The sequence below is a fragment of the Micropterus dolomieu genome, linkage group LG08 (assembly GCF_021292245.1).
Source record: "Micropterus dolomieu isolate WLL.071019.BEF.003 ecotype Adirondacks linkage group LG08, ASM2129224v1, whole genome shotgun sequence".
NCBI classification, from domain to species: Eukaryota; Metazoa; Chordata; class Actinopteri; order Centrarchiformes; family Centrarchidae; genus Micropterus; species Micropterus dolomieu.
Window position 1 is genome coordinate 10,736,015 of NC_060157.1, and position 13,115 is coordinate 10,749,129.

Below are 13,115 nucleotides of genomic sequence, written 5' to 3' on the forward strand. Positions count from 1 at the left end.
TGTAGCAAAGGGATGTTTAATGATTTCTTTGGACAATGAAATGCACATGTCCATTGTTGATGTACTACAAATAAGAGAATAAGAAAATCAACAACTTGGTGTTGTGTCAGCATTCCCAGTTCAATTTCATTTCTTGATTGATGTTAACTTAAGATTCAAAATGGAGCACAACAGGATGTCTGGAGTGTCAGACAAGGACTGACCAGTAGGGGGAGAGCCAGCTCTTACTAAAAAAAAAAACAAACAAACTAGTAAGTCAACCTACACTTGTGCATGAGTATCTGCTATGCCCAATTCCATTCATGTATCGCTGGACCTTGTTTCCATTTGAGAAGTGAAACATGGAAAACACCAGTCCCATTATCAATGTGTCATGAGTTCAGACAGAGACCAGGCATAGCGTATCTGGAGTGAGCTGATGCACGCACAAACCAACTTTGCTGAGAATGGGCAGACAGGCTGTTGAATCCATGAGCAGATTAAATAGAAAAACAAAAAAATCACTTTAAATAAAATCTTTATCAAATGACACTGAAATGTTGATGATCATTGCCGTCTTGGCACAATATTAACACCCTTGCAGCACCATTAATTATTATAATTACAGAAGTCAGGACACGATTTAGGCTGACCTCATTTCAGATTAAACAAAACGTGTCAAATTACATTACTTTTTTTTATTTATTTTTTTTAAAAGTGTACCACAGTTTTGCAACAGAGGTGAGAGTTCAAGCTGCTAGAAAGGGGAGTGAAGGGCTTCTGACTTTAGCAGTCAAATTAAGCCTGTCCTTCACCGCAGCAAACCTTACCAAAGCTTATTTTTGTTTTAATTAGGTCTGGGTTTGAAATGTCTGCCAACGTCTGAGCATTTTTGGCCAATTCATTTGTGGTTATATAATAAATAATCCATCCATAGTGGTTACCGTTGAGTTTTGAGTGTGTGACCTGAGAGTCATTTCAAGGGCTGTCAGTTCACAAAAGACAAACATTCATCCTTCACGCAAGCCTTATTGGAAATGTTGAATTAAATAATTTAAGACTGGGTACCTACTACATTGCTTGCTCTAATACAATTTTATTATTGCTATACTATTCCATTTCCTTTCCAGTAGCAAGTAAACCCCCACCCTACCACACGTAGTCTTGGTGGAATGGGAATGCCATAACGAGTGGTGAATGTCTTGGTCCCCTACATCACGTGAGGATGCAGTGAAATTCAGAATGATCAGGCAAACAAAGGTGAGCAAACTTGATCTGAGGTGAATGGAAAGTGCAGTGATCAAGTCGACGTGAGCTGTATAAATGCATACGTCTCATACATTCCTCTGTGGCTCACTGGCTGGGCAGTCATCCTCACATCCCTTCACAAAAATAAAAAAATGTAAGACTTTTAACAATGGGTATTCACAGACACAGACTTTGTAGTGTGCGTTTGTGAAAAGGAAGATGGTGGAGTGAATGATTGCATCAAGTGCTAATATCTCATGACAGTACATGTACTCGATCTATAAAAAACTACCTTGGTACTGAACACTGACCTCTTTCTAACAAATAATCTGGTATACAACATTTACAAAATGAACATTGTAATAGTGTGATATTTATAATATATATGCTACTGCCTTCCTCTGGTTCTCTGCATTTTAAAACCTCTGGAGTACATTAACACCATCTTGTATTTCTTACACAGTAAAGCCTACACACCACACCCAACGAGTGGCAGCCTAATACAAATAGAGAACAGGAAGACTCTGTGGACAGTGAGTACACCTGCATGTGTGTCCTGAGTGTGTGTGGATGGTAGCTCAGCTCGTAAACCAGGCAGCCACAACTTGCCGGTAGCAGTGAGGGGAGTTTTAGGAGAGTAAACTTCTGGGATACCAAGATTCTTCGGCTCACAAGGTACAGGATGTCCTCATCCAAGATACTTGCACATTTAAGACAGTCCTGATATACTTTACGAGATAATAATTATTATAATGTCAATAATAACAATAGTATTAAACATCTGTCAAGGATATTTCAGTCCCATGGCAGCAGGGTGATGATCTGCATTATTCTGGATTGTTTCTGTGCCCCCCACATTTCTCCTGTTATCAGCTGTGCTGCTTTGAGGGATCGGCCACTGTGCATCCGTTGTACATCTGTGTGTCGTGTCAGATCTGTCTTGTGTGTTTGTGTCAATGAATGTCTGAAGTGAGTCAGGATTTTTTTCGATGATCACTGCTGGTTCACTCTCAGAGGCGGGTCTGGGCCTCGGGGACGTAGATTTCGATGCTGTCAGCGCTTTCCGTGGCGGAGTTCTGTCGTACTGATGCCGCGCGCTTTGCTGCCATCAGCCTTTTCCTGGCTTCTTGCCGCTGCTTGTCCACAGCCGAGTCCACGCTCCTGTCCTTCCCCGCTGATAGCTTGGGCTTAGACTGCTTCTTTGGCACAGATGATGGAAGGTGCTTGTTTTCATCCTGAGGAAATCATGTCAAGAAGGAAAAGGAATAAGGCACAGTGTGGTACTAGTTCAAAACACAACCTCCGGTGGTGCTGATGTACTGTCATTTGTAAGCCATTAAGCGTTTAGCAAATTAACGTGTAGTTAAATCCATCAAGATTTAAGTTTAGGATTACAACTAAATGTTTTTCATTATCAATTTATCTGTAGATTATTTTTCTAAATTAATCAAATTGTGAAAATAGTAAAAGATTTCGCACCAGCGAATTTTTAGTTTGAACGACTTATAGCTTAATCAAATCTATTATAATGAAAACTGGCACCAAACATCACCTTCTTCTCTGGTTTCTCAGGAAGTTGCCAGTTGTTGGCTTTAAGTTGGTAGAGCTCATCAAACTTCATGCTGATGTCTTCTATTGAGAGCTGTAGCAGATCCCAGAACCCTGCGAGGTCCTGTGCTGTTGGTCGGGGGTTGGCGTTTAGGTTCTAGTGAGAGGAAAATGAGACAGTATAGACAAGTGATTGAAGAATGGCTTTGGTCGTATCAGAGAGAATTAATCACATCCCTCCCTGTACACATATTTCCTAGGCAGTCTCCATTCAAGCAAATGGATGAAGAGAAAATACATTTGACCCCAAGTGACTTTCAGAGATTATTAAATTTCAACAATATTGGGCCTTTAATAGAGAATTTCTGGCAATCACAGTAAATCTAACAAGTCCTCAAGGATTTCATCTTTCTGCTTGGATGGAAAGTTAATTCCCTCTATGTGAATGTAATGTAATATGAAGACTTATGCATGTCAGTGTGTGTAGGACAAATAATCTTGGCAGGAGGAAGACGAAAGAAAATGGGGTCAGTAAGAGTTGACAGTAAGAGTTTAACTGACAGTAAGAGGCTAACAAAAACATGTAGTAAGAAGGGTAGTATATCAAGAGAGAAATCCCCACTCACCAAGTTCTCATTACAGAGCCCTCTGAACTGTTCAAACTTCTGTGATATGAGGAGCTGAGCGCTGCCTACTGCACTGCGGATCGTCCCCAACACTGCAAAACAGAAGAATGATAAATGATCAACAAGCTGGAAAGAATAAGTAGAGAGATGATTGAGCTAAAACAATATACAAACCATGACAAAAGGACATGAAACGGCTGCTACTTTCAGTCCGACAGTAAAGACATTTTGCACTTCAGAGATACAGTGTGAGTGTATATGTGACATAGGAGGGGGTGACTGTAGAGTTTATTCCTGTTGTCTATGTTACCATTCAATGTTCTGTGACGGTAAATTACTTCCTTAGAAGTAACATATTAACTCAATCTCAAGGAGGATAACAAATTACTCTTTATTCAGCTATTTTCCGCCTAATATTTCCATGTAAATGGAACTTCATAATTCAGCTCCACAGAGAGCAGGAGGACTGATAATCTGATGAAGCATCTGCAGCTAGAGTGCTCCTTGCTCATTCATATTTAAGACACTGCAGAGACAGATCCGCCTAAAAGCCTGAGTGGTATTCTGGGAGACGTGTATCTGCGGTGGCTCTATTACAGCTAAAACAAAGCCTACTCCCACTCTAATGAGCAGGGTTACTGTGAGTCAACGGCAGTAATGACTGTGTCATGCTTTGTTTCATTGTCCAGAGTCAACATGTAGGCCATACCTTCTTCCCCGTCTTTGAACCTTACTAACAGGGACATCAATTACATTCTTCATGTTACTGACTTGACAAGCTATTTACTGCTCTTTATTTATTACTTTTATATTATGCTTCCATTTTACATCTTCTACTGTGAAGAACTTTGTGAATTCTGATCTAGAAATAAACCTTACTTACTTTCTCAAGAATAAAGCATCTGGCTTTGAAGACTTTACATCTAAATGAAGTCATTATGCAAACACCAAGACCCTATTTACACTTAAGTTTCTCATATCCGCACAAAATTCAGATGAGATTTAACACAATCCACAAATCTTACTGTTACCACAATATCAGTTTAGCTAGCATTAGCTAACAACAATCACAAACGCACAAATGAATCATATTTATGAACAAGTAGCGATACAAAAGTTTCATTGTCTTCATGGGCTCTAACTCACCCACACAGATCATTCAGTGGTTTATCTGATCAGGGGTCAGATAAACGCTCAAGCAGAGCATATTTCATCGTGTGTGTAGAAATTGCTAGAGCAGTTTTTACTTTTTGCTTTAATGACACAGAAAACAAACAAATATGTAACGCCCGGTCAAGTTAGCAACAATAAATACGTTCGATCAAGTTAGCAAACAATAAATATGCAAAGTCTGGTTAGACTTTCAAAATAAAATGTTGAGAAACATGGCCATTTTAAAACAGCACATTGTTAAAGTTGTGAAACATTGCTATTTGGTTATGTTTAGGCACCAAATGTACTTGGTTAGGGTTAGGAAAATATCATGGTTTGGGTTAAAATAACTGTACGTCAGTTAACACGTAAGTTAGGTAATGTCACTTATGTAACTTACGCATTTTACGTAACCTACATAACTATAGGTCTTGACCATCTTGACCATCCATATGTGACAAGTTGGGAGTGAGAACGGGTTGTGTTTACGTATGCATCTTGGATAGACGGATGCATTTACACCTTTTCAACATCTGGCTAGAATGCGTCTGAAACCACCTGTAAACATGGTTTGAGTAATCGGATTTCAACCGGTCTTGAATTCTTCTTGGAAGCATTTACACTTTTTTTGAGACGGGACTGTTATCTGATCCACCCAAGACACATTGGAATTTAACTGATAAAACCACCTCTGGAGTTTCTTTGAGATGTAGCCTGATGTTAAATAGGTGTAAATGCATCTGTCTCTCCAAGATAAATATGTAATCTTTACTCCTTCCATAAGTAAGCAGTCTGTGGAAATGGTCACTCGCAGAGTAAGTCCACAGATGGCAACTAAAGTTATACTGAAATTAGCTGTCATTCTCCCTGTCCCTTAAAGCGGCAGGAAAAACGGCCTTCAGCAATTTCAACAAATATGTGCATTCAATCTTACCAGAATCTGGATGTAAGACTCTTGAAATGACAAGTGTAAATGTGGGCCTTAATGTTTTGATAGTCACGTCATGCAAATATGTCACATACCCTCCTCTGACAGCTTGTTGTCTTTGACCTCCTGATCCATCTGTTGACACCAGCCCTCCATGCGTCCCGTTTCCGCCTGCAGCAGCTTCAGAAACCAGTTACCATCGCGGAGGCAAGCTGGCGTGCTGGGCTGAACAGCATCTCCGTGGGTGGTGCAGTTCCCGGTCTCCAGGCTGGGATCTGGCGGTGGCAGCGAGGAGGGGTCTAAAGCTGGGTCCAAAGTCTCTGGGGGCGAGGTCGATATCCTGGATGGGGCCGAGGTGTGTTTAAGGGACTGCTGTTCCATGGCTTTGTCCTGTCTGTTGGGCGCGGTGGTATTCATTGTTTGACTGTTGGTGCCGTTGGCTGTGTTGTTTTCTGTAGGTGTAACATCCTGGGTCTCCTGAGGCTCAGTCTCTGTATTTTGTCTGGAGGCCATGCTGTTGTCCCGGCTGAGACTGTGGAGACATACATGCATGCATAAACATGAGCATCTGACAGAGAGTAAAATTAATAAGACAATTAAGTGATGTGTCAAACATGTTGCACAGTAACGTCTGTGGACAGCGAGTTTAACCAACAGGACCCTATGGCAGCTGATGGAGTAGAATCATTTATTGCGAGGGAAGGCAGAAAATACATGGGATTGAGGATGGTAAGCAGAGGGGAATACGCAACAAATCAGGTATACAACATTAAAGCTAAGCAGACTGCTGGATTCAGAGATGATGGGCAGGAGAAAAGGAAGTGGGCTGTCAAACAAATGTGATTTAGGGAAATTACAGCACACTGGAATAGTTTAAATGGCAAGCTGTTCGCTATACTGAGCTCACTACAGTCAAAACAAGAGTAAAAGGACATCAATCAGACCCCTGAGCTGCTTTCCTGCTGCCAGGCTGACCTTAGCAATAGGCTGACCTTAACACCACTCACCACCACTTCACCAGCCACATGGGCAAAAGAAAGAATGACACTGTGAATGTGTGCAGTTATGGAGGGAAAAGCAGAAACAGAGATTTGCGCTAATTTTTAAGACATTTTAAATCGCGCATCATTCACATCCGTGTTTGCTTGCTTACAGTGTTCTTCATTGCCTTTTGTTGGCTCATTGGTGCTTTTATTAGCACATTACTACCACCAACTGTCAATCAGAGAAACGGCATTAAACTGGTAGCATCACTTCATCCGCATGAAAACGAAGACCCAAACATTGCTTTGCAACACTACTAGTCAAAAACTCTACAGGGTACATTTTATTTTTCTCAAATAAATGCACGGTATATTGCAATATGGGCAATGTATGTGTGGGCACATGCCACTTGCCAGATACTCGATCAATCACCAATCAAATACATTTACATTTATTCATTTAGCTGACGCTTTTATCCAAAGTGACTTACAATTGCTATATATGTCAGAGGTCACACGCCTCTGGAGCAACAAGGGGTTAAGTGTCTTGCTCAGGGACACATGGTGCATGGGTCACAGTGGGGAGTTGAACCCAGATGTCTCACACCAAAGGCAGGTATCTTATCCATTGCACCATCAGCACCCCAAATAAAGCCATTGTCTATCCTATGGCTGCTTATTTTAATACTAACATACTATCTTCACTCTATTTGTTCTGATCAGTGGCCAGATGTGTAAATGTGATGTCAGAAACATGATAATGTATGAAGAACAGTGCTGTAGCAGCGGAGGTGAAGTGAAATTGTTTTTGTGAGTTTAGTATGTCTGTATAAAACCCCAACACAACTTGTCTCAGCAGCATTGCTCTTGTGTCCATGAGCATGTGATGCACATTAGAAAAGCTTAAAATTTCCCTCTCTGCATCTGCACGTAGCCGTCTACTTACAAACTCTCAACAACATGGAGGGAGACACAGGGCCTTTCTCATTTCCCAAATTTCCACCTCCTCAACTCCTTGAGGCGCTTTTTAGTCCCTCCCACCAGAGATGCGAGCTCGAGAAGTCGAGGAGGAGACGCGAGGAGAGAGGAGTTGACGAAACGGGCATTTAATGAAATGAGATGTCCTTTCCTCTGAGCCGTCATTTTAAAGCGACATCAATTAAATCTGACCTGTTGCACAGCAGCATCATCTGTCCACTGTTAGAGCTGTGATCTCTTTCAGAGCAGCATACCAGCTTTTGGCACTAAAGGCTACAGATTATTTCTTCACAATCCAGAAACATGTCTGTTAACATTATAACATGTAGAAACATCTCGAGGTTCCAATAAGCATCTGTTGAAAACAGTCAGATTACAGCAGCCTAATCATTCACTAGGCTACACAGCAGACTAGGCCTACCACTTTTTTGCGGTGCGCGTTGTGTGTGTAAACAGGAGATCATTACAGCCCTCAGCTTGATGAGATGAGCGTTTCATCATCAGTCCCTTTACAAAATGATACAGTAACATTTATCTCATATAGCCCCAATTACAGCTGTCATCACAGAACTCGACTGTTGGAATAACATCATCCACCCGCCCCCACCAACTAATTATTTTATTAGATTTAGAGACCAGCATCTGCATGGACGTTTTACCCCCACCTCCACTGGTCCCTGTAGCTTTTCAGGCGATTTCTTTCTTGTGTGTTATATTGATGTATGAGCTGTCAGTCATTTAAACATTACGTGCAGAATTGTCACAGCAAATATCGTGGGACAAAACGGAAAAAACCGGCAGTAATAAAATTGACAGGACAGATAGAGGAAACAGAATTAAACTTTCAGCTTCTATAATTCACGTTTAGACTCTGATTTACTCCAAACACTTTTACTGTATGAAACTGGACTTGGCGTGTCGGGAGATTTATTATTATTAATTTATGTTGCTGTGGCTTGTGCGTAAATGCGCAGTGTCACTGGGGAGATGCTTCATACAGCCGCTATTTAATGTTAATTTTTACAATCCTGCTGCCCATCCACACATCACATTCAACAATAACAACATCAGTGATATCAAAGTGAAATGACATTAAGGAATGCGGTTAGAACAGCGCTTTATGAGGCGCTACACAAACTTTGACGGGGAGAAAGTTGACAGGATACACCGATGTATCCTCGTTTATAGCTCCTCCAGCAAGCCTCCTCGATCCTCACACCTCGATGTGCATTTTAAGAAGTGAGATGTCCTTCAAGATGACGTGCTGAGATCGATTTCCGGGTCAGACGCTCGAGGATTGAGGAGTCGAGAAGGCAGAAATTTGGGAAATGAGAAAGGCCCACAGTGCTGTTCGACACTGTTAAAGACCTGGCTTCTAAAAAAAAAAAAAAAAATACCCTGTTCATTCAGTGTTCCCCGCACATACACTTCACTTCGGCGGTCTGCTCAGGTTAGGCGACAAATTGTAGCTTTTATCAGAGAAACACAGTGATTACGTTACAAGTAGCGACACTGTGGATATTTTACAAGAGTGGACCAGGTAAAGCGACCAGCCAGATGTTATTTGGTAGCTACCACGGTGGTTTTGTTTTGAAAGGCTCTGTCATCAACACGCCTCCTCAACATGCAGCTCAGCTGCTGCTGTGAAGGGAATCACCGGAGGAAAAGTCCAGAAGACAAGTTCTGTTTCATTTCGATGACTTTAAACAGCCTAGCATACTACTGATGGAGAAAGTCACCGAAATGGACATACAGGGAGAAAGACGGTAAAGCCCCTTTTCCACTGCACGGTACCAGCTCGACTCGCCTCTTTTTGGTTTTCCATTATGTAAAAGTTGTACTTGTACCTCCTACCAGGTACGTTTTTTCATATCACCTCCATCTTATCTGTCTTTACATTCTGAGTAATGTTGAAACGTTTTAACTTAAATCAAGAGACAGCTGTGTGTGCATCGCTGTTGTTTGTGTCGCATTGAACATTACGTCGCGGCATGTGTGGCGTCGCTATGACGACCAGCTACATTGAAGGGTGCCATCTTTGGGGTACTATCTGCAATAGAAAACGGAGGACGGCCAAACCGAGTCGTAGCGAGTTGAGCTGCACACTAAAACCGCCCCCACTCTCCAGCCCGCATAGCAGAAAATACCAATATATATTTTTTATAGGGCTGAAACGATTCATCGATTAAATTGATAAAATCGATTAATAAAATGCATCAACACAAATTCTTTGCATCGATGCTTCGTTTAATCCATTTAACTACACGGCACAGTGTTTCACACATTTATTACTGTTTACGTTGTGAACACGACGTGATTATAACTGAGCTGTTTGCAAAGTGGAGGAAGAGAGAGAAAATAGCGAGGGACATAGAAGAAAGTGTCCAGAGTATGGGATTTTTTCAAGCTAAAGAAAACAACTCTAATGTTACCGTCCGTCCATCGTAAAACGAAACGTATTTCGCAACAGCAGGACTGGTCAGAAAGCAGCAGGTGTTCTGCTACCACAGGCAGGGTAACAGCAACTTTAGCATTTAACTGAAATCATGATTGATTGTTGAGTTGAAGACTAGCCAAAGTAAGCCACAGACCTCAGCTGAAAATGTACACGTGCGTTTGTTGTTGCTCCTTTTTGGGCCGTGAGTTGTAACCTCACAGTCATGAGTTAACTGGGTGTCGGGGAGCTGCACCTCCAGCTCTCTCTGTAGCTCAGACAATCCCTGCTAGGTAAAGCGACCAGCCAGAGGTTATTCAGTAGCTACCACGTTGCGTGTGCAAATCCATCCTTTCAACCATATTCTTTGTCTTTATAATTGCCATCTTTATAATAAACAACAGCTGTTTCGTGTGCAGGATTGCTCATTTCCCGTTTCACATTTCACGTGGGTTTTCTTGACAAAACGTGGTGTGGAGACCAGCGTTGTGTGAATGGCACGGCCATAGATTTGGGGAAAGTAATTTGGTTGGTTATGATGCTCTCCACAGTGATTTTACATTTATGCCACAGCATGTTTTAGGCATCACCCCCTAAGCCTTAACGGCAGGAAAACCCTGTTAATATGACCTCAGAATGATTATAGATACGACTGTTCATGTTTGTCTTGTGTGTCTTTATTTTACAGCTTTTGACATTTATCTTTATAGACATTAGGCTAATATAAAAAAATAGGCAACATGAGAAACCACCACCCTTCTGAGGTGCATTTTATTCGCACATTAAAATCCAAACAGAAACGTCTCCTCATTAGCTTAAAAGGACTAGTTTGTATCACTAATTTGCTTTACTAACCTCAGCTCCTCCAGTCAACACCATCCTTTCTTTTCCTAACAACAACTTTTTCAGACTCATCTGAAAACTGAAAAATAATTTAGGATGTACCTGTCTGTAGGCTACAAGACAGAGCTGAATGCATATGGGGGAAACACTGAAGAATAAAGACTTAGTATTTTCAAGATACCATGTGAAATCACCCGCCGATTATGTCGATTGATGGGTAATCAGTCCCTCTAGGATTATGCAATTGCAACTATTAACACAAATTATTACTACTACTATTTATACACAATAACTATTGACACTGAATTCAGCGCAACTTGCAATTTTGACCAATCACCGCAACTTTATGACCTATCATCACTGTTTCCCGCAAAACTTTGTCAGGCGTCAGCAAACTTCCTTGTTTACAAGACGCAGCACAAATGTCTCACATTTGCCAACAAGAATAACAACTAAGGACCATGAAAAACAGTATCCAGATCTTCTTTACCACATAAAAAAGAACATAAAAGGAAATCATCTTTTGACCAACACTTTGCGAGCGCAAAACATACACAGAGAACGGCATAAACACATGGAGGACATCAAATCTCTGTGGCACAGGCAGGTTGCATCCCAGTCAAATGCAAGCGCTGAAAGAATCAAGGTAAGCTGGTTTGAATATGCCATATGCAATATGCCATTTATTGATTTAACTATATTTCTAAATTTTGAAAAATCATATCTACCATGCAGTTTTCACTTATTCCCACAATTTCATCCCAAAAAACCCCCCCAAGAACATTGCAACTTTCATCGCAATTATTATTATTAGTTTTTTTTAGAAAAGCTGCATTTTATGCCATAACAATCACAAACAAGGGCCACGAAATCCTGGATGGACTGAGTAATATTCCTATACATAGAAGTAAATATCCTTTCTTCTAATATCTTATTGAGTACATCCCGTCTTCACAGCACCCTTGTAAAGACTGCAACACATGTAAAGCTTCAGATCACTTTTGGCTACCCGTTACATCAAATGTACTTACGGCCTGCCGTTCTCCACCTGAACTCCAATTGACTGAAACTTAAGCGGTGCAGCCAGGTGAAGTGGTTCCTCTCTTAAGACCGGTAGAACACAATCCACCTGAAAAATTATGGACAATAGAAAACCAGTCAAATACAACGGTGAACGTGGCTTTAGTCTGCTCCCAAAAAGACAATTCTTACCTGAATTCCAATAGAGGACAGCTTCCTCTTGGTCGCAGTTGGGGGCTGCTCTAGGGTGAAACCAAAGCTCAGGGTGTCATTTTGAGACTGAGTAGATGTCGAAGTAGTGGTAGTGGCGACAGTGGTGGTGGCTGGGAGGTCACGAGGGGCTGGGACAGGAGGTACAGAGACTGCTGCAGGTGCAGGGGCTGCAACAGGGACAGGCACTGGGGGAGGCTGGGTTCCCTTAGCCAGACTGCCTGTGCGGATGCTACAGAGACTGTCAGAGGAGTTGCTGCGTCCTGACTGGCTGTTAGCCTCACTGCCACGGTCCTGCTGGTCAAGGTATATGTCTTGGGCTGACTCTGTGCTGCTCTGCACCGTCACCGAGATGAGGGGCTTGGATGTGGTGCGGGGTGGGACTGGAGGAGGAGCCTTCCTATTGGTAACTGCTGACAGAAGGATATAGAAAAAAAGACAGAAAACAGAGAGCTTTGAATGACGAGCCTGCTGTTTGTCACTATGAAAGAACACAAAAATAAAATAAAACTGTGCTACTAGTCATTAGCCAGCTGGTGCCAAAACAGAAAACCATAAACACGGCCTCTCTGAAAAACAAACCTGGACTTTGCCCTTACTGCTGCCTCTATCGCCCCTATGTTTCCTGTAAACTTGCCGGTGGTTGTGTTCCACTGACGTCACTCTGTGTCCAGGGATCTTCCTTTACATGCCACACGTTCCCAGTCCTTTTGCTCTAGGGACTGTCAGACGGAGTAATCCTGTTGTTTTTTGTATTTACTCTTACAGTGGGGGAAATAAGTATTTGACCCCTTGCTGATTTTGCAGGTTTGCCCACTTACAAAGAATGCAACGATCTATAATTTTAATCATATGTACATTCTAACAGTGAAAGACAGAATCCCAAAGAAAATTCCAGAAAATCACATCATATGAATTTATAAAAATTGATAACCATCTGATGAGGAAAAACAAGTATATGACCCCCTACCAAACAGCAAGTATTCTGGCTCCTACAAGCCAGTTAGTCTTTCTTTAAGACACAGCCCCAATCCCAACCAATTATCTACATCAAATACACCTGCCTCACCTCGTTACCTGTATAAAAGACACCTGTCAACACCCAAACAACCAGCATCCAACATCACCACCATGGGCAAGACCAAAGAGCTTTCTACGGACATCAG

General features: G+C 41.7%; 1 protein-coding gene across 1 annotated transcript in view; it reads right to left on the bottom strand.

Annotated features, from left to right (window-relative positions):
- The window catches only part of dlgap4a (discs, large (Drosophila) homolog-associated protein 4a), a 28,488-nt gene continuing 15,373 nt past the window's right edge, over positions 1–13,115 (bottom strand). The window contains exons 5-10 of the mRNA XM_046056551.1: positions 11,932–12,359; positions 11,751–11,848; positions 5,577–6,013; positions 3,402–3,493; positions 2,780–2,932; positions 1–2,462 (exon numbers count right to left, since the gene is read on the bottom strand). Coding sequence (XP_045912507.1) covers positions 2,238–2,462; positions 2,780–2,932; positions 3,402–3,493; positions 5,577–6,013; positions 11,751–11,848; positions 11,932–12,359 — 1,433 coding nt within the window. The 3' untranslated portion in view covers positions 1–2,237. The remainder of the gene's footprint in view (positions 2,463–2,779; positions 2,933–3,401; positions 3,494–5,576; positions 6,014–11,750; positions 11,849–11,931; positions 12,360–13,115) is intronic.